This window comes from Bombus pyrosoma, linkage group LG3 (assembly GCF_014825855.1).
Source record: "Bombus pyrosoma isolate SC7728 linkage group LG3, ASM1482585v1, whole genome shotgun sequence".
Taxonomy (NCBI): Eukaryota; Metazoa; Arthropoda; class Insecta; order Hymenoptera; family Apidae; genus Bombus; species Bombus pyrosoma.
In genome coordinates, this window is record NC_057772.1 from 16,195,659 (window position 1) to 16,218,969 (window position 23,311).

A 23,311-nucleotide genomic window follows, 5' to 3' on the forward strand; every position below is an offset into this window, starting at 1 on the left:
TAAGCATAGAAAATAAACTTAAAATATATAAAACAATTATAAAACCAATCTGGACATACGGAATACCACTATGGGGGACAGCAGCAAAGAGCCATATAAACAAAATAGAGACATTACAATCAAAAATTCTGAGAACAATAGTAAACGCCCCATGGTACGTTAGAAACGAGGATATACGGAAGGACCTGGGAATACCAACTCAAGGACCTGGGAATACTCAAGGAGGAGATCACCAGATACGCGGAAAGGTACAGAGAAAGAATAACAACACACCCAAACAGGCTGGCTACGGAAACGATCAACGCAAGAATAGAAAGAAGACTAAAAAGGAAACACCCAGCTGATCTCATAAAGGATATAAACTAAAAAACGCGAAGATGGCACCCCGCTGGGAGTAACCATCCACATGCTATTCAATCATATGTTATAACATTTTACCTAATGTCCCACTGGACAAATTGTAAAATTAAAAATAAACAATATAATTAAAAAAAAAAAAAAAAAATTGATGAAATTTGTTTTGATCTGATGTTTCTATTTATATTAAGGCTAAATATTACATCAGCGTGGACGTAGTAATTTATGAAGTAATTCATATTGATTTGTTAAGTTTTATATGCCTATATTTTTATATACTTATATTTATAATTTGATACATGATATTTACTGTTCGACGTGATAAAGAGTAAAAAGTAAGCATAATTTAATGATATTGATAATTTAATGAATACAACAAAACAGAGAATTTAATTGTCAACAGATGTTTTAGGATACTAGAACAAAATTCAAAGCAAGCTTTATCAATTATACAGTATTTTAACATTTTATGTAAGAATTAAAAATAGCATAATAGGAAGAAAAACAAATTTTAGTTCTCTATTAAGTAATATGAAACATATTTGTTCTTCAAATTCAGCTTATTCCGAATTTTTAAAACATATTAAATTAATTCACATTTTCATTAAATATACACGTTCTTGCTCATATCTGTATTAACGTTTATTCAATACATGGCTTAATAATGTTCGACTTCGAAAGTGACAGTATCTTGTTAGTAAGTTAATAAACCTAGCACAAAAGTACAAGTGTTCGCGTCACAAGTCACGAGACTATCTCCATCCACATGATGTTATCATACGTTAATACGAATCGTGAATAATTACATCAAGTTATCTTGCTTAAATTTATTTGCATTCTATGCTCGAGTAGCAAGCATGTGATATTTGCGTTAGAGTTACGCAGACTCTGGTGCATATGTAAGTCTGTCGAATAAGTTGTTCACCGAGAACTCGTGGAAATGACAGTGCTTTCTACGAGTCACTTTTAAAAGATTTACAACCGACGAAAATTAAGGAATATATTCCATTTCTCGTCTACAATTAATTTAATTTTTACTTATTATCTAAATGTTTTTTAGGAAAAAGAAAGATTTCAAACTATTCTAACTTTTCAGAATGAAAACTCTTCGAATGGTCAATATTTTTATAACTTTTGTGGTATATTTGCTGTTTCCAACATTCTAAAATGTTTCTTATTTGTCTTGTTCATTGTCCATATTTGTAGCATCGTATACTACGTTTATATACGTTTACTATTTGATATTTTGAGATCTAATTTAAAGTAAGACAGAAAACCATGCCCCGAACGCAATATCGGCTCCTGAAATTGCGTGTACTCAAACATTTTTATATGTCAGGCAAACTTTCAGAATCCCATCCGACCAGACCACAGGCTCAGGTATCCGCACATCCCTACTATTTTCATATTAACGCATATCATAATAATTTTATATTTCGAATATTAAATAATGAAACATCCGAATAATGGAACGTATAGCAAATGGACAGTACATGCTCGGATATTGAAAGTTCTATATTTATTTTCTTTAGTTTTATATTTACATATCTAATTAAATCATTTTTCACTCTGATCATCATGAAATTATTCAACAAACCCTGCGTGTTACTCAATCCTAAGTCGTTACACAAAGGTTTATCAACTGCCACAAAAATCTCGGTGTGTACATAGATTTTTCAACACGCAACTCTCACGTCATGCCCATTAGTTTTATGGCACAATATGCGATTTCCGTGTCATACGTAATTCATACGTACTACTGTTGAATTATCGAGAATAATTCGATACTGACGTCAGCAACGCGTTTACATTAAAAATTCCGAGGCTGCGTGATTCCTGGTTCGAACGATGTTGTTTAAACAATTGCTCGCCGTGAACGATAACGATAACGCGATCGACGCGACTGATTAACAACGTGTAAACTAATTATTCCTCGGAGAAATAAGGAAGCAGGTGTTGACTGCGCTCGAAAATTGTGTTATTTTTAATATTATGATGAAACGATGACAGTTGCTTCGTACGCGTAGCATATCGTGTCAAACAATGGAAAACACGTTTGTTATTGAAAATATTTCCTCTATTTAGTCTGTTATACCAAGCGAATTTTTACGTACACATAATTATCAGAAGAAAATTGCGATGCACTGTCAATACAAAATTTTTATTTGATAATTCTTACGATTGAAAGGAATTAATCATAAGATCATCAATTCTTAATTTTTAATTTGTTCGTTTAACAACTAAATACTAAGGCTCTTCTCCTTGTTTTATCAAACATCCCAAGTATCTTAGAAACCTATCCTTCACTCACGTAAAAGATATCGAATAATATCTGCTCTCTATCGTGTTCGATTCACACCACAATGTTATTACTCTGTTTCACTTTTAATTTTTACTATATTCGCGTTCACTTTGTTACAATTGCGAAACAAAAATTGCTTGCATCGCTAACTTCATTCACCTGACAGGACACAGAAGAAGGCCAGTCATTGATAACGATTAAAACATAACTATAGTATCATTAATAACGTGATTATGTTGACGATTTCTTGGAATATTCCCGGATTGCAACGACGCGACGTACCACTGTTGGTAATCATTCATTCATAAAAATCGATGCAAAATGCGGGTATTTATTAAACATTAAGGATAATTGCGTCGTCTTTATCGCAAACGAGCATAAGCGATCGCCGTTAGCTGTGTATCTGTGGCTGTTGCGTTATTCTAGAAATTTACATAAGTCAGTAACCTAGAGTTAGCGTGACGCAAGTGTTTTCCAAACATTTGTAATTATATGTTCGAATATGCGGTCGAATTATTTATTATTATTATCATTGTTATTATTATATTCTAGCCCGCTCTGGTACAGAGCATACACGTTACGAAAAAACAAATTTATTTACTTAATTTTGCTATTGCACGCCATTGATGTTATTGTATTATTTCTAGACAATTTCGTTGTAAATAGATTTATTTGTTTCTTTGTACATCTCCGTTACATAAAAAAATAAGATTCTTTTTCTGGATAAAATAGAGTGACTTCATTAGATCAAGCAAAATAATTTATTTGAACGAATGTTACGATATGATGATATGATGAAAGATAGATTTTGACAGTTTTTCAAATGTTATTCTTCATACTCAAATGATATTTACGTTTGTTCATCAATTTAGACTTGTGCTTTGATTATTTAGATCTTATAAATTATTAAATTATTATCAATGCAATAGTAGATTAATTTTCTTTATGCACAATAAAATAACTCTCCCTTTTCCTCTCTCTCTCCCTCTCTCTCTCCACGATGATCATTTTACATATAAGGTAGAAATTCCATTATTTCAATAAAATAGGATAGACATTTCTTATAGAATATAAAGCAGATTTAACACATTAAGCATGAAATTTTTTTCGTATTAACATATCTTTGCATGTCGTAAAAATAAATTTTAACTAATAGGTAGTTCTGTAAAACGATGAGATTAATTGATTGAAATTTTAATGGAGCTGCTTATTTCGAAGGTGTCTATATGTGTGTGTTCATTAAGTAATAGCGATATCAAGCGTAAATAAAAAATGGAAAATTAATTTAGGAAGAAAATGTATTGGAAAATTCAAATAAACCGTTTGATATGCGGTTATAAAAAGCTTTCGAACCAACACAATCTCTTGAAAACTCAAACTGACCAAAGCCTAGCAGAGCAGTGAAACTGACTACTCAAACAGAAACAGCAGCACCGTGAGATTTAACTGGCGTCGGCGAAATCGCACGTGGGCGTGATTTGGCAGCCATCATCAGCGTCGGTTGCGTCGGATTAAACCGGCGCAGCGCTTCATCCAATTAGCAAGCAAGATACAATTTTTCCACGCTCTTCTCTCAACTAATCTGTAACTCGTGGATTCATATCTGTCAAAAGCGACACGTGCTAGCTAAGATATCGTAGAATCGTCTGATTCCACGTGTGCGAGATTTTTCTGGTGACCTTCAATCCTACAATCTTCGAAATGCATGTGTGCTACACAAATTGCTTATACATATGCGTCTGTTTTTTTTACATCGAACTACCCCACTGTGTGACAAAATCATAATCGCGGATACGTTCAGACGTCAATAGATGTTTCAAACCATCAACAAATCAGTCGAGGGTTGTCGAACAACGTTATTAGAAAGGTGAAATCTTTCAGGATAGCGCGTGATTGGATGCGCGATTGGGTCGACGCGACGCAACAAGCAAACGTTTAACCTTTGCAGGACGTTTGAACGAATGGAATCTGTGCTGACGAGTATCACGTAGGTGAAAAAGTCACGAATGCCAAGAACATCGACGAGGAAAACTCATTCATGCCTATGTTATTCTTAACCTGAACCTGAAAAATATATTTCACACGAATGGTTGGGAGCAATGTCAGCTACGAGTAAATAAATATACTGAAAATGTTGCGGTTGGATCGTGAAAAGAGGTAGATATCTATAAGTCAAAGCATAGATATGCAGAAAGGTGTATATACATTTCAAGACTATTTTAGGGAGATCTGAATAAGAATAAGATCTAATCGTCTGAAAGGGATTCTTAAAATATAGAGTTATTTTAATGTAAGAGACTTCGTTTTTAATCCATTAAGGATAAAGGATAATGGAATAATGTGTATAAGTTGCATAAACGTAACATTATTGGAAAACATAAGAAAGTACTTCATATACAATATATATATATACTCTTTCCTAAGACAAGCACTCTACTAAAAGCAGTCCTATGCGTCAATTATGTTAAATAAAGCATTAAAATCGGCATTATAAATTATCATTATGCTTATTTATACCGTATCAATTCAATCTTTTTCACTTACATTCTACAAAGTGAACAGACCCACGTTGATCGAAAACGCCTACGATTTCCTTGGAATTGTTCATTGCTTGACTCAATGCGATCAAAGATATGTTGCCAACTATGAATCAGTTTAATCCATACATGCTAGATTCATGTAACTTTTGGCTTATGCATTTTTTTATCAACCAACGCGAGAATGCATACATACCAAGACTTTCATTACATCCGATTATTCTAATATGATTCGGCATTCTTTAAATGATTCATGCATAAATCATAATGGGGTGGTCTCTCTTAAACAGTGTATAAATAAATCTGGTGTTTATTTTTAATATTTAAGTTTAACTGCTTGTATCATCCGGCTTTTTATGTAGCCATTGTATTGTAACGAAATACAGATTTGTCTCATTTTCAAATATTATAACTTATAACAAATATTTTACTCTGAATATGTTATATATTTTTGCATATTATGCACATTTTGTATATTTTTACACGTTTAGATTTCCCATAAATGTATAGTTATTGTTGGTAAACTGCAACTGGATGATCAATATTACTTTACTAGAGGAGTTCGTAGAGGAGAGAGATTAAACGATTTTTATTTATATTGTAGTTTATATTATCGTATGTTTATAACAATGTTTTCATCAAAACTGATAAGAATAAATTAAGAATCTTGAATTTAATGAAAATACACGTTTCTCGTAATACTAATTTAGTAAATCGAAAAGAAAAACAAAAATTGGGATCCGACATTTTAGGCTGAATGGAAAATGTCTCAAGATGTCAGTATTCTTAGTGGAAATAGTGCAGTTAATATAAATATAAGTAATTTCAATCTGTAACGAGCACATGTGTACGAATGATTCCTGCGAAAAGGGAGAATTTATTCTTTTCTTTGTCCTTTTAAATACAGTGAACATGAAGACTATAGAAAATCGATATAGATAACCAATAATGTAATGCTGAACTGAGAATCTCTGTCGCGTCTAATCTGCAAAGGTAACTCAACGTACGTACGCTTATAAATGCAACACCGAGGGCGGTGACATTTTAACGTTAAAGATAAACCTACGTTTCTCTTCTTCTCCGCACAATTTGAAAGGGTGTGTAAACACGTGACAAACGCCTTTCGTTCTCTAGAGTTCTTGCATCCAGCTGTATTCGGGATCTGTCAGTTGCATACAGCATACTCTATACAGCTAAACCTACGCAAAATTGAAAATTCAGAATGCGCAAACAAATGATATTGTGAAACTCTAATAGCATAAAATATAATGTATTTTTAAATGAAATTTTAAAAATTTGCTTACGGAATGCGAAGATCAGTATTTCTATGCTATCTGCATGGACATTGGGCATTGGGCCTATAGAATTCATCAGAGATAAAATTCGTTATCGTACTAACTGTTCATAATTTATTTACTACCATGTGCCCGTACACGCCGGCGCCACGAGCAGAGAATCGCTGCCCCTCTGTTGCTCGTCACAGCAAGCTTAAGCAGACACATGTATATACATACACATAGTTGCATTATTGTTAGTTGCGCAGATGGGGTTTTCTGCCTCGGTTTTCCTCTCTCCCCTCTATTTCGCCGTCCGGCGATTGCCACGCTGCCCAACCCACACCGCAGTTATAAAAGGCCCCTGCGCGACCGTGGGTATCTTCAGTCAGACTTGAAACTTGACGTCGTGACGGTACATTTTCTTCGTTAACTAGCTTCAATTTTTGTACTAAATTCGTAACCGTCTGTTTTCGTCAAGCTTCGATATTTTATATTTCTGACCATTGTATCACATCAAAGTTCGAGAATCAAGTGAAAGACAGTGCGAATACCGTTATACTTCGTCTGCCGTCCAGTTTTCTCTGCGAAATGTAAGTTATACAGATTCTACACGTTACCATGCGTACGCTAATCCGCATTACAAGCGTCGCAAATCGCGTTGCAATTGTGTTAGAAAAACAGTGTGCATGGAAATCTGTGTGTAGGAAAGTTCGGACTGATGTTCGATGCGATGAAACACGAATGTCGAATCGAAGTGTGATGCGGCGTTTATAATAAAGTTCTTTGGTCTTCGCTTTCTTTGTATTGGAAGATCGCACTCGACCATGCTTTCACCATGCCTTCCTTTTAAGAAAGCACGACAAGCAGCAAGATTTTCTTTTCACGTCGAACGTGTTCGTGATATTCGTTTGCACAGAAAGTGGCAGAGTTTCGCTTTGAAAAGTAAGAATGTAATAAAAAGGGTGGTTTCACCGCGGAGAAGGGAGGCAGAAGCGACACATGCAAAGAAAGCGAAGAAAAGAACGTGGCGTGGGAATCAATACTCTGGACGTTGAGCTGCGTGACTAACTTCAGATTGGTTCTTCTGTCTAACGCCCAACAGTCATGTATCGACGAAAGTTTTGACCGTTTCGTGTCGGCGATCTAACTACTATTGCCATACAAACTTTTTCAAATGCTATAATAGCAAAGTTTCATAATCGAAATATCAGGATTTTGATATTTATAATTATCGAAAAGAAAAGAAAAACGTATTAGTTCTTTAACTATTTTCGATTATAACGTTGGTACCGTTCCGAGAGTTTGAAATGTTTGCGTTGCGTGTTTCGATCGACGAACGGACACTTGGGTGAGTGGTTAATTTTGCGAAGAATTGTCGATGGACGATAAACGAGGTCATACCTCCATGTTACTTAGTTCGTTTGTTTGTGCAAAGGCTCGCTGGAAACCCGTTACACCAGTGACGGCGAATTCCAGAGGTGGAATTTTAATTTCTCAATCCTGTTAACGCTTCGTTACATTCCTGACCATTTCGTACATACAATGTCGCTTCATACATTTCGTTGGCCGTTTTAAAAACGTAAAATGCGGTAATACAAGGAGGGCTAACTTTGCGTTTAGCAGTATTGCTCTTATTCCTTTAAAAAAATTTGTAGTAAAATTTTCCGGGTTATTATATGTCATATTTTTAAACTTAAATTACATTCGTCATAAATTCATCAATATTTCTTATTTGATTAAGTTCAAATTTACATATGTAGTTCAAAGTGACTTTTGCTCATTATTTCTCATAAAATCTGCTCTAACTGGAATTTCACGAAGATTACATCGTCCGGTTCTCCTATCGTAAAATATTTTAAAACACAATTAAGTTTTCTGTTTTCACTTTAATAAATATTTGCAAAGGCTGTAACTTACATTTTTCTTATATTAACTCCTCGTTGGGAGCCATGATGTTTGTAATATGATCTCTCTTACCAGGGAAACTTTTGATTCCTTATGCAGCTGTATCTTTGATTCCGTTACCGTATTTAGTATTTGTTAATTGAAGAAGGAAACTGTATCTTCCTATCTCTTTGTCCAGTGCTCGAATATTATGCAACCGAAGGGTCCTTGCAATGTTGCCACTTTGCGATAATTCAAACGTTGCAATTATATAAAGTCAATGTAGTTTCAATTATTTTCTTGTCACGCGATCAACGTGGACGTTTCATTTCACATAATTATTATCTGTATATAGCTATCCGTTCATCATCTGTTCTTGTGATTACGAAAGTTTGATTGGTTAACTTATTCATTGTTATCAAACCATTTTAATTCGATGATCTTTGTACAATATAAAATATATTTAGATACATGTTAAAGGCTATTACATTAATATTTTTTCATTGATTAAACATGCGACATATGCAATCGATAAACAAAGCTTTTTTGCCGTGTTCTGTTTTCAAACAGAAAATCGTAAAATGAAGATATATCAATTAAATTTCGTGTATAAATATGTATTTCCGTTCTGTATATCGTAGTTGAAACGACCTGATTCTGCATTCGCTCCGTAGCCACGCATCCGCGTGGGAGTTTAGCCACAGTAGTCGACGAGGTCGATCGATATCTCGAATTCAGTCTCCCTCCCCTTGCATCCCGAGAGACAGTCACGACCTCGAGGGTTGTTGGCCTCGTTTCAACCCCTCGCCGGAACGCGAACGTATAAGGTATCTGGAGACAAGTGTTGTTCTAAATAAGACATTAATTAGTGACAATAGGAGATAATGGTTTTTCCTCAATTAATTATGAATAATTTCACAGGAGCTGATGAATATTCATAAAATTGATGCTACGTCTCTTTTATAATTTGATAAATTTTGTTCACATTTCATTCGATAGAGACAAAAAAGGCACATTTAGTATTGATATAGTACATCTATATTGTAATGATACAAAATTGTGTAATCGTAAGATAAAGTCAATGAGAAAAGATTTCATCGAAGAATAATTATTTCAACAATTTTTAATAATTGTTTTAATTAACTATTTTTTGTAGAATTATTAGGAAATACGCAAAAGAAAATAATTCTGATGGCTTTGAAGCGTAGAAAGATCAAACTAAACGAGAGATTCAAGCCAACATTTAACAAAGAATTTTGTTCGCAAAAAATATTCAATAAGCAACTATACAACTATCGATTTGATGAATTTTATTTAAATAATGAGAGAATAAAATAAATTATTCTAAAGTAAATTAAACCAATAAAAATAAAGGAAGATCCCTTATATTGTTTCTCGACAGATTTTATCTTCGTTAGTTCGAGCGTTATTTCGAATGGAATCGTCTTGAGTCACGATATACGCAACCACAGACAACGAGGGTGAAAAGCCCTTCACGGGCCACGCACTTAGGTTGGCCCTTTGCGCACTTGTGAAAGAAGTGGAGAACAGCAGCATACTACGTAAAACATACATCCGCTTCCGCCTATGACGTATATACATACTACTGGGTACGTGTTTCCTTCAAACAACGTAGGAGAAAGGAATATGAAGAATGAACGAAAGAACATTTTCGAAATGAAACAAATGAAACGTTTTTATCCTTTTTGTTGAAATGAATAATCATGAACATTATGCATAATATATAATATGTTAGAAAGTTTAATTTAGCAGTTTGATGTTTTAATTACATAAAATAGCACAAAGGGTCAAACAGAATTGGCTTCGTACTCGAGGACGCATTCGAGTTCGAACGTAGCCAACGACCTCAGACTACTTTGGTAGCCGCATAGCGTCCATACTGCCATTACTTGCACACCTCTTTCTTAAGGCTCTTCTATTCTGGTCTACCGATAGAATAAAAATACATGATCACATGGAATGGTGCCTCGGCTACATCTCGGAATACCTGGCAGCAGTTCGCAAACCCTGTTTTCCTCTAACATAACTCTAAACTAATGGCCTGAAAGAGGTGAAAGCAAAAACTAATCTTAGAGGCTCGTCACGTGAAGAGAGTAAAAGGCGGCAAAGTGGTTGGATTTTCATTCACGGCGATGTTTTAACTCATTTCGTCAACCTGCCACCGTGACTTTTCGAAGTTTCCTTATGTCGAATAATCGAGAATATATTTTATTTAAACCGCGTTGGGGTACGTTTACTCACGTACGTGAAGTTTCCAAATCGTTTTAGATATTTATGTAAAGTTTTCCTAGAAATTTTAAGATAATCATCTGCATTTTTGTGAAGGTACACATACATATTAATATCTTTAGAACTGTATTTTAAACGTACGTTTTTAAGAACTTTTTCCATTGTTGTAACGATTGCAATTTCGTAAATATTTGCAATTTACTTATAGTCAACATATAAAATGAATTTATGAACAATTAAAAGTCTCAAACGTAACATCCGTACCCAAAGAAATTGTATTTAATGCGTCATAATATTGTTGTAACAAAATACGTCATAAATAATTCGATTACATGCTACGTCATTATTTTATCGCGTAACCGTTCGATTCACGGGTATATTCCCTACTACGTCATTATTTTATCGCGTAACCGTTCGATTCACGGGTATATTCCCTACTACGTCATATTTACGTTTCATTGGAAATTTCAGCCACGACGCAGTTTTCTGCATGAAAGTGCTTTGATCCAACACCACGTATCGAAAATAGGACCTTCAATATTCGAATTTTAATGAAGAAATCATTTGTGTAAGCCACACGTACAAATTGTATTTATAGTAATTATAGTAATTATCTTATATGTATTATGAAAAAATAATATCGGTGTTACTACTAATACATATAACATCCTTTTATTTAACAATTATTTAATAGCAGAGTTAAACACATGTTTTTGACTGATACACGTGAAAGCTTTTCATAATAAAACTCAAACAGCACGCATATGCCACGTATGACGTGGTATTTTGCACAATCGAATAAAGGTTTACTTTGTAATTGTGAAATAGGTATCGTATAACGAAACAGATAATTCATTTTAAAATGACTTGTAATGACTTTCATTCAGATGTAAGTACGTGTTTTCCGCGTGTGGCAAAAGTATTCATGACCAAAACAGTGAAATAATCATGTAATGAAGTCAATGTTTTATTTCAAGCGAGTTTTGAGTCAGGCTTAAGAGTATCATCAAAATAAGATATTTCAGAAATGATTATTTAAAGGGAAATCGTCGGTTTTATTTCAATGGCATCAAATAAGTTACCAATTTTCTTACCTTGCTTTTCTTTTCTAAGAATAAATCAAGGCACTTGCGTGGCTGTTTGATAATGAAATCCACCACGCATTGTCAGTGTGTCAATGATAAAATCCTTGGCATTCCCTCATGACCTTGTATCCATACTGGGATCTTGTTTTAGAATTATTACCGTTATAAAGTCTTTTCTACATTGATTTTTTATCGCATAATATAACGACTTTTAACATAGTACATTTTGAAGCAAATATAGCAGCAAAGATAGAATGGCACAAAATATATCAAATTATTCTTTAAAGTATTTTAAATTTTATTTACTCGTTCTCCTATATTTATACAGTTTCTCTTTGCATTATTTTGACTTCTATTATATCACCAAAATTATTCTCACGTTGCTATTTATTCATATATGCATATACTTAATTTCTCTATAGTTATAAATTTTAGTTTTGTAAACCATCAACATATCCTATACTGTATGCGATACCTTCATTGCTCTATTGACAAAGAAATTGTTTCCGTGTAAGGAAGTATAGCTGTAAAACAAATTACATAATCTATTACGTCGTGGAAACTCGGATTGGTCAAAATAAAGGATTCAGAGCGAGTACTGCGATCGTTTGGCTTTCTTTTCTCACGGGGAAAGTAAAAGTGGCTATTTCGTGCCAAGGTGAGAGATCGACGGTGAAACTTATCGTGGATGTCCTTCGCAATTCGCGTTCGTGTGTTCCACATACTATATTCGTTCGTCAACTTGAAGACCTTTCCTTTCCTACCAATGGATTTCCAGCGAGCCTTGTTTACATATTGTGGAATTCTCTCGGGGATTCCTTTCTTTGACGTCCTTGATTACCCCCTTGAGTGCATGCTAATTAATGTGGATTCTTTTCTATTGCAGTTGTAACGCATCAAAATAACATGTCTGTAACCACATCCGTGCAACCAGCTACTGAGAGTCTTTCTCGCCACGGGTGAGTTGCTTTACGATTTTTTGTTCATCGTATTTTATGATAAACAGAATTGGGCAAAGTGTAGAAGAGACAAATATGTTTATATGCAATTCATTTATTTAAACAGAACAATTGCTGATAATTTTAAAAAAATGGGAAATACAAGGTTTTTGTATTTGTTCGCCTGGTTCTAAATCTTTTCTAATTTAAGTTACGCATCGCGATATCGTATCCCATGGAAGCGGATACATTTTTAAAACGACTACATCTTTGTGGCCTCGTTTATTCAATCGATCCATTTTTTACCATCGCCAATTTTTTGGTGAGTCAGCCATAGCGAAGCAACCAATAATGCTTCTGATTTCCACCGAATGATATGTGCCTATACAGTACATATGCAGTTTAAATATATTCACATAATTCTTCCCTTATAAATATTTTTAGCATCAATCTGTCGTTTTTGAATGAAACTACATACCTTTATCAATGCTAATTTATTAGGTATATATATCACGGTGCACTCGAAAATATTTGTGAAATATAAATTTGAATAATAATCTATTTATTCAAGGTTGAATATAAAGACACAACGAATTTGCGGCATATCAATATGTTTTTGCTTATTGACATCATTGTATTATAAAGCTGGGAAAAGTTTTTCGTTTTCTCATAGTGATTTGAAAATAAAGGAAAGAGTTTATTCTTAACAAGTACTTCAGATATAATTATAGGGAATACATAAGTTTATCAAGGCGAAAATTCCTATGTGATAATATGGTCGCTGTAAGAGGTATAGGATATTTACTATATCATAATGTAATTCACTATTAAAAAGAAAGTGAAATTCGTACAACTTCGAACAAGAAACATTTGTTGTGTCATAACTTCATGACAAATTCGAAAAATGTCATTTGTGCTATACAAAACCGACAGGGATGACAATACGATATACAACTTCGTTTTACGTTTTTCACATGTATCTTCATAACTTTTTATAAATATGAATTTAATACAAATTTGAATATTCTACTAAATATCACATGCAAAATTTGTTTGTATTCTTAATATCTCAAAAAAAAGTAGCCAACATGTATTTAAACCGAACATACTGTATTTACACATACATTACTACGTTAAAAACAGCAGAATCAGTAAGAGAATCGGTTTACGGAATTATTATTGTTAGCGGTATGTTATTCGTAGAAATCGCATCTCTCTCTCTCTCTCTCTCTCTCTCTCTCTCTCTCTCTCTCTATCTCTATCTCTATCTCTATCTCTATCTCTCTTTCGTTTTTGCATAATGCAACGACGTGCCCACGACATCTATACCTGTTACGCTACTGTACTAGGAAACCACGAAGGACAACTTAGTAAAGGAAATTGTTGGATCACTCGTAATAGACACTAGATTTGAACCGATACTATTGTTCTGCTGCGTTTTATTTCGAGGCTAGTAGAGTATTGCGTAGTTTCGTACAAATCATTGTTGCAGTTTATTGTCTGGAAGATGTCTAGAAGTAAAATATATTTTCTGACATTTAGCTTTCATGCATACCTTACAACAAGCTGCGGTAAACGTAAAAAGTCATGTGTGCTATGCATTGTTTTGTTATTTCTGAACGATTTGAACAATCTTATGTCTGACTCTATAATGGTCTAATTCTTTTGTTCTCTATAACGGACTTTGCAAATTTAGTTATTTATCTTTCTGTTATATTGATCCTCTACCGTCGTGTCAATTTAATATCAAGGGATAGATTAGGTTCAGAAAATGAGAGACGTGGGAAGATTATATGCAACGACAGTTTGTAGAAGAAAGTAAGGAATCAAATCGAAAACTTTGTTACCAATAATATCTGGGAGTTTTGAATGGGTTATCTGGACAAGAAGATCAAAATCAGTCCCCTATTGAAAAACATTTTACCGTGGAATTCCTATGAATGTTGATACAGATTATTTATATTAAGTAAGGAAAAATACTAGCAACGTATAAATATACCAGAAAATTGATGAATGTTAAAAGTGTTTTAAAGTAGAATTTTAAATGTTTAGGAAAAATTGATCGAACAGCGTGTCGATAAAACGAATGGCACTTTCTCTTCTCTTCTTTCTCTTTTATATTCTCCATTTTTCTAAACTTTTTAATTTATTTTCATATCCAAATTGCTGATTCAAATGCATGCTGTAGGAATTTCGAAAGACCGTTATTGACGGATTATTCGAGTATACGGAGTATACAGGGAGAGAAACCTCGACCGACATTCGGATCCGGATCTGATTTGCTTGTGAGACACGACTACTTTTTCAACCAGCAATTAAATTATTTGGGTCGTTTGTGAATTCTTTGTTTTAGATCTCGCGTTGAAAACATGAATATTTTGGTGGGATTTCGATGATAGATTAAATAATACCAAACGAAATGTAGTTGGTAAACTGTTTTCCGAAAACATTTCAGAAGGTAGTAAGGTAAAGTAAATTAAAAGAAATGATATCCGCGCGTAAATCTTCCAACTCAAGAATTCTCTAACCAAGCACTTGGTTGCAACATCCTTATATATTCGATTTAAAATTTGTTAAGCTTGTCGCTATAACTATTTTAACTCATGACATTAAACGCTTTAACATAACTTCGTGCATTGTTTTGTTCAGAAGTTCATAAGACTTGTATCCACATGGTATATACCATGAAGTATTTCACAGTGCGTCACTTAGTTTCGTCCAAATTAATTAATACTTGGCGCCAGCCGGAAATTCTCGAAATTGCTGCGCAAGAGAGAAAGAGAGAGAGAGAAAGAAGCAGACGTTTGATCCGTCAGCCTACACAGCCACGTTGATTCCCGTTTAATGAGTGAGCTGCATATGGAAGTTCGTTTCACGTTTTTGTACACCGTTCAAAGGGCAGTCGATGATACGAGATTATTTTGTTTGTGTTGGCCTCTTTAAATGCAATAGCCTCGAAAGAAAAGTGAACCGTACGGAGTTTGCAGCGTATGTCAATAGATTAATCTGAATAAGATAAGAAAGATACTTACGAGAAACCCCCGTCGATACATTAACGTAATATTCAAGTTAATGAACATATTTCATGATTGGGATGGAATCAAATGACTACATTTCCATAATTGCTTTGTATGTAAATAAAAAAAAATTTGTTAGCCCAAGCACGTTTGAAATGTATACGTGATAAATTAAAACATAACTTCGGTAGGAAAAATCTGAATCAGAACATTATAGCACAAAAATTGTTATTGCTAAACATAAATTAAGAAAGTAATAATTTCTAAATTATGGAACGTTTGTATCTCGTAAATTTTTATCTTATATTCTTATCAATTCATCTTATTGATTATACTGGTTTATATTTACACGATTAGTGCCGCAAAATCTATTGTTTTAAGATTCGTATAAGTTGATAAAGAGATAAATGGTTCACACATTTTATAAAGAACATAAAAAAAATTATATTTGATCTTAACATACATATTATTCTTTATATTTTACTGCATATAAAAACGTATATATTATACGTTTTATAACATATATAAATATTATAATATTTTATATTATAATATTTTTAACGTAAACCTTAGGTATATCAAAAACAATAATTAAAGTTTTTATTATATAGTTACTCTTTTTATTAAATAATAACGGGTATTTACATCATTTTCAAAATCAATTAAATTCATTTATTCTTGATCAACTATAATTTCATGTAAGTGATTCTTATACGTCACTTGACGCCAGGAACATGACCTATATTCAAACGAGTCACCCCAATATTGCAACCAATCTTTGCATAAAATGCAAACAACTGTTTTCTAGTTTTATCCAGTTCTCATCTTATTTTCTTCTCCTGGATTCCTTGAAAGATTCTGAAGTGTTGGAGCCCATATGAGTTCGCAGTAGAAAAGAAAAACAGTAGAGCTCGATTTACCGATTCCGAGATTTGCACGTCATTCTTTCTCATATGCGCATAAACTTACACGAACGCTTATTACGCGCTCGTCCACGTTACTATCACGTGAAAGGAACGTTTTTCTTCCTGATTTCCATGTTGCATATGTTAACACATATATATATGCATCCATACTTAGTGGATTATCCTTCTTCCTACTTCTTTTCTGTTCCACCAATTTTCCATTTTCTCGAATGTTCAGAATTATCACACGATCATGATTTAGGTAGACGAACACTCAAAACACGATAAGCGGGATGGAAGATTTCAGCTGATACTCTTGTTCAATTGCCTACTGATCGATATATGAATCAATTTTCGTTATCTATTAATTCTTTCTTTTTCTTTTACTAAATTGGATGATTAACTGTTTGAGTCCCAGGGGTCTTTGAAAAAACACGGTCGTAAAATCCCGAACAGCGCGATAGCTCCTGTCCTAATCGATTGCGAAAAATTGGCTTTTATTTGGTATCCTAGTTTATAATTAATTGCTATATTCATTATAAGTAGTAGTCATATATTTCAACTGACAGCCAGAAAGGCAAACACATATCTTTCGAATGAGGCTTATGTAAAGTATGCCGATTATCGATTGACGTGAGTAGTGAACATCCTAACGGTCGGTAAAAACTTGCAAGAGAAAATAACTTTCATGTGACAACTTCCGGGTTTAACGTACGAATATCTTCAAGGACAGCCTTCCGATTTAGTTGAATCATATTTGACAGTCTATTTTAGTTTAAAAAATCTAATTTACCTATGATCGTTTGATAAATTGTGCCATGTTATAAATTCCGTGTATTTTTTCAATAGGAAGAATATGGTATTGAAAATGCTTTTAACAGAAAAGATTCCCTTCTGCATATACTGTCCTATTAATATATATTTTTCCTATTTAATAGTGCAAAAATTGATTGAAATTCACAATTCGTGTTTATATACAGTAATCTTTGACAAAATGATTTTAATCTTCCTTTGAAATTCTTTCCTTCGTTACGTAAAGCTGTTTATTCATATCAGGATAAAAGAGTGATTATATAATTGTGATTATCTAACTTATTTCGTGCGGGTTGTTCAAAAGTGTAATTAAAATATAAAAATGGTGGCAATGTGAAAGGAAATTAAATATTTGAAAAAAGCAATAAAAGTCCGATCATTTTGATAACTATATTTATAATAAATATAATAGCTATAGTTTAGATTAAATGAAGTATATACACATTAACGAGGAAACTGATGCACTCTATATTAAAGATCTGCATTTATTTTGTTTCTTTAGAAGCAATATCTCTTTATCCTGCCATAGTTCATGCGGGAGCGTCGACGATGGCCTCCAAGGATCTCATCCTCAGTATCAGGACACGATCCTTACTATTGAGGAACTTCGTGCTCAACTAAACTCCTGCTTCACGTGAGTTTCCATTCCGTTCTAAATTATAAATTTGTTGTGCAGAGTTGCGTATGAAAACTAATTCTGCTACAATTATAATTAATAAATAAGAAATAAGAAATTTTCGTTAAAAAAAATTATTTTCTTGCTCTTCTTCGTTTTTATTATTTTTCTCGTTATATGCACGTTATAACAAAGTAATTAAAAAAAGTCTCGTCAAATTCCATCAGGACCGATTGATGTAGAGATAATTTAGAAGTTTTTTCTATGAACTTCGAAAATAAACAGTCTAGAATTGGGAATATGAAATACAAATTAACTCGAAACTTTTTCATATCTACATTTGATGATAAATTTTCATTTACAATTTAAGAAGATTTCATTATAAAATTTAATAGATTGAATTATTCAGAAATAAATTTTAATAGTGAATACTTCTCCATCATCAAAACTTGAAGCATAAGGATGTTCTAAATTTTTAAAGAATAGGTAATTTCAAAATACATTAAAATACGAAAATTTAAAGATATAAAAGGCAAACTGCTTTGTATTCAACTTAAATATATTAAAGTTTTAGAAATCAAAATTTAATCCATAATTCATTAAAAGATACATTAAAAATACACTAAAACTATAGGTTGCGTCAAGCGCACATGTCGACAATAGCAAGAAAACGGTGTATGAAATTTGATAGTTACTTATTTGTTACGTCAAAAGTAATATATACAGTCGCACTACACGTCTTCATGTTAAACGAGAGAAATTGATAAATGTTGTAGTTAGCTCAAGAGTAGAAGCTATCAGAAATAATGCACCTGACTGGGTCCTTCTTCGTATAATTTTTAATATAAGCTAGGAATTACACACTCTCGTTAGGCTATTGACTTCTGTAATCGATTTAAAGTCATACTTGTATGTGCTATTTCTGTCGTTTCTCTTGACGATCGAGTATTGAGAGTGATTAAGACCGCGCTTTATATGTACATTAACATATGCTTGTGTATGTATTAGCGTGAACAGCAAGGATCCTGAGAACGGTTTGTAATTGGCTAAGCAAAGTTGAACTCTTGTCTTGACGTCGAGTCGATAATAATAGGTCGGTAATAGAATCCGACATGATCCGGAGTCGCGATGATTAAATATGTTTTAGACGTTGGTCGCGTATCAAACGCATCAAATGCCATGGAGAAGTCCGATTTAAACTCCGTAATTCTTGAAATTCATTGTTCCAATAGAATCTGATTATTGCGTTACTGGTACTTTGGTGTGAATGATTCAAAATGGTTGATTTGGTTGAAAATCTTGCTGCGACCTTGTAAAATTCTAGAAATCTTTCAATTTTATTGTCGTTTTTTTAAACTTTATTATTTTTAAAGATATACCTGTCTTGAAAATTAAATATTCCTTAAAAAAATATATACAATCTTTTTAAATGTCACGTATATTCAAAGCGTCGTACATTTACTTTAAACGCATAATAAATATTAGGTTGTCCCAAAAGTTTCTTTCGTTTTGTAAGGAAATAATAGATACACAACATTTTTTGTTTTATATTATTTTATTGAATTCTGTATGATACATTTTATTGAAATAAGACAATTTAATATTTAATTTATATAAATTTAGAAATATATATGTAACTTACGTATTGCTGTACGTACGTACTCAAAAGCTCGCACGATGCAGTGCACTGAGATTGAACTTAAGACATTTTCGTAACCTATTGGATTTACAATTACTTCCACCTTATGATTTTATAATTATAGAAATAAGATACCAAGAGACTATATTATCCAGTTGAGTTACTTTTTTCGATTAACGTAACATACATTTGATAATAAAATAATAATTTTTAATATTTTGATTAACAGAAAGAGGACAAGCAGATTATTTGTATTTTATGATATTATATTTTTCCACGTTATAAATACCAAAGAAATTGATTCTTCTTTCATAAGTCTGAAACATCATAAACTCTTTCATCAAAGACGTTTTTTATTTATAGATGTGGGGTTTCGTGGAGCGAAGAACATGTCTCTCTAGACTGCAGCGAATGCGGTGGCTATTCCCTTCAGCGGCCGTGTCCACTTTGTGACGGACGTTGTCGCACCTCGTGGAAACGCGACCTTACTATGGTATATATCTATTTCTTTTCTTAGCTATAATATACCCTGTAAACGCCGTAAAATGAGAACTCATTAGGGCAGAAATAAGAAATGCAAATCTGCTTCCCTTAGAAAAATAAATAAACTTTTATTTTTAATCCGAGCACAATGAAATTAATGACAATTATATGCAACTTGTCATCAGCTTCAAAACTATATGCATATTTAATAATGTTAGGTGTGTCTCAACAAGGAATTAAAATAGAAAAAAGCATAATATAGAATATTATAGAATAATAAAATCAATTTTTATGTTTTAATCAAATGTTCAATATTAGCTGTAAGACGAGTAGTTGTACTCTTATCGATTTTGCGCATGACATCTATAATAGCCTCGTGTTACCATGAAGGTCATATTAACGACTGCCTTGTTCGCGATAAGTTCTAAAAGTTGGTTATGCGAAGCAGTCGATAAATGCTGAGCTTAAGCAATAAAGCTTTTTTAGCTTCTTTTTTAATCAATAAATGAAGATCAAGAAATTGCATATAAGAATATAATGAAGAATGAACATGATGTAAATAGCTACATAAATAAGGAATATACAAAATTTTATAATAAATATAAAATTTTAAGTACAAAAAATAAGTTTCTAAAGAAATAGATATTTTAAAAATAGAAGAACTATGATATTTTTTATCAGGAAGTATACAAGTTCTATAAATTACATTGTAACTTTCTATGAATAATTAGGATTAATGAAATTGCAATTGATATCGGTATATTAAAAATGGCGTAACTGTCTGTCGTAAAAAGAATTAGCTATAATTTCAAAAATACCATGCATGCAACGACGTAGTACATTTGTCTTTCTGCGACTAAGTAAAATGTTCATCTATTATAGATCATTATAGTATAATAAAATGAATGAATCAAGAATATAGAAAAATAAATTTTTTATTTTTTATTTTTTATTTTTTTTATTTTACAGTCGCACGCCAGTGGTAAAGCAAGATGGATTGGTGAATGTGGATTAAGTTGCGGTCCTTCCATCGAGGAGCCACTGGTGCCCGCGTTGGAAAAACTACGAGCCACATCGTGAACGATGTTCAACAGCAAATGCATAGAGAGACATCGTCGTGTACCGTCAACCATGCACAAGACTTAATCCATCACCATCCATATAGCGTCACCCCACCACCATTGTGCGAGTCGGAAATGTGTGAATGTGGATTTTGGATGTATAATTGATACATTATGTTCCTGAGGAGCGAGAACGGAACGGACAACATCGAACAATGAAACCCGTTCTTCTTCCATGGCTTCATGTTTGATGATGCATTACCATGAACGGTCGATTAGCGAAGAATCTTCTGAGAGCTTAAGCAAAGGTCACCATCTTCATCGTCATCGTCAATTCAAGAGTCATTTGGGTTTAAAAAGGCGAAGAACTACTGCGTGGAATTTTCGCTGCTGACGATTGCTTCTTGATAGATCAAGAAATATGATACAATACCACGTTTGATCTCTTTGTATTACCAGAAATTTTGTTAAAAATTAGTTAAAATGATTTCGCCTCTCAGAAACAATTGACCAGCAAATTGATACAGCTGTGTGCTTTTGGAAGAATTAATCAGGGCTGTAATTACATTTCGTTAATAGTGGTCGGTTAGCGGATATCCTCGTTAATCGATAAATATTGGTGCAACGTTGTTTGAATTCAGTACATAAGTTTTTATATATCTTTCACTACAATGAAACGCTGCTATATTTTGGCAAAAGTAGCGAGAAAATACTTATCCAAAATGGTAGTAGAGCGTGAATAAGTAGTTCCAAAATGCGCGCGCATGCGTGTATATCACGGTTTTACGGATCTGCAATAAGTATTTTCACGCTTAGTTTGTGACAAAAAACTATAATTTAGACTTTTCTTTATTAGCTACTGTAAATTTGGTCTCGAAAACACACAACTTTCGAGGTTTAAGTACCATTTTACGAGATTATAAAGCAAAATGAATTTCTGTTATTAGATCAATTTGTAAAAAGATAGTATCTTGGATCAGTGTAGTTTAAAAGATATGAAACGAGAAGGTTAATATCTGAAAGAATGGCATATGTATTTATTATTAGATTTACGGAATCAAAATTAGGAATTAAATTTTAATTGAAAGCTGGGTAAACTATATCTTTTTCGAAAATAACATACATTATATTCAAATAATTACTTGATAATTAAGAGGAACTTGCAATATAACGCGCAAGAAGAGTTTATCTAAAATTTGAAGACGTATTAACTTCAGAAAAAATTAATTAACCTAATCCATAACCTCACATCAATCTAACATCATAGACCTATACCATTAAATTATAAATGGAAGCTTTCTATTGTATACGATGGAAATACGTATAGAGTGATAAAAGATTGATTTCATAGAGATATAGAAACTTCTGTATATTATACTAAATATAATACGTCTTCATTTGCGATTGCACTCTTAAATGTTGGTGCTAAGTGCCAAGAAACACAAAAATTAACCTAAGAAGCAGAACTGCGAAAAAATCAATCAGTATAGAAAGCTAGCAAACGTGAATTAAACTTCTTTTTATGAGTTAAAAATATACCGCGTTTCCAATGGAAAAAATTTCCAACTTTAAATAACCGTATGTACAACAATTTTATTGTAAAATACGATTTTAGATTTGTCAAGTTGAAAGTAGCTAAATAATACGTCACTCTCTACTATTTTCCACGTAATAATATGTTTCTACTCCGTTTTAGCTAAATAATGTATATGTAGCTTATATGAAAAAATGATCAAAGAGAAGCATTTATGTTGGTGCCAATAATTTTATTGAATTTATACCATTTCATTCATTTCTTAAACCGTTCACCGAAATGCTTTTAATATTAGTTTTCGTGAAATGATTGTATAATTTATGCACGATTCATTTCTGAACATATCTGTATATTTCTTGACGGTGTAATATTTCGTATGTGAGAACATGTTCATCAAGTCCATGCTCATTTATTACTCGTGAACATTTTCTGAAGTATTAGCCTAGCTGCAAGCTTTAGTTTAATGCTTTAGAAAAAACGTTTGGTAGCAATTTTTATTTAATCAATAAAATTCTTATTTATGACCAAAACATTAAAATTATTATTATGGGTTTAATAAACGATATTCGTCAAAAAAAAGTTGGTGTTATTTATAAACATAAAGTAACAATAA

General features: G+C 32.7%; 1 protein-coding gene and 1 long non-coding RNA gene across 4 annotated transcripts in view; both read left to right on the forward strand.

The window, feature by feature from the left end:
* Positions 1 to 23,277, forward strand: part of LOC122565832 (protein pinocchio) — a 58,314-nt gene extending 35,037 nt beyond the window's left edge. For 2 of the 3 annotated variants that reach the window (XM_043722233.1, XM_043722234.1), the window contains exons 7-10: positions 12,579 to 12,651; positions 17,868 to 17,999; positions 19,984 to 20,113; positions 21,073 to 23,277. In XM_043722233.1, coding sequence (XP_043578168.1) covers positions 12,579 to 12,651; positions 17,868 to 17,999; positions 19,984 to 20,113; positions 21,073 to 21,183 — 446 coding nt within the window. In that variant the 3' untranslated portion in view covers positions 21,184 to 23,277. The remainder of the gene's footprint in view (positions 1 to 12,578; positions 12,652 to 17,867; positions 18,000 to 19,983; positions 20,114 to 21,072) is intronic. The other variant, XM_043722235.1, reaches the window with a different exon arrangement.
* Positions 6,850 to 9,293, forward strand: LOC122565836. The gene is made up of 3 exons (XR_006316291.1): positions 6,850 to 7,063; positions 8,999 to 9,184; positions 9,279 to 9,293. It is a non-coding gene; the product is annotated as an uncharacterized LOC122565836 (long non-coding RNA).
* Positions 23,278 to 23,311: the final 34 nt, after the last annotated feature.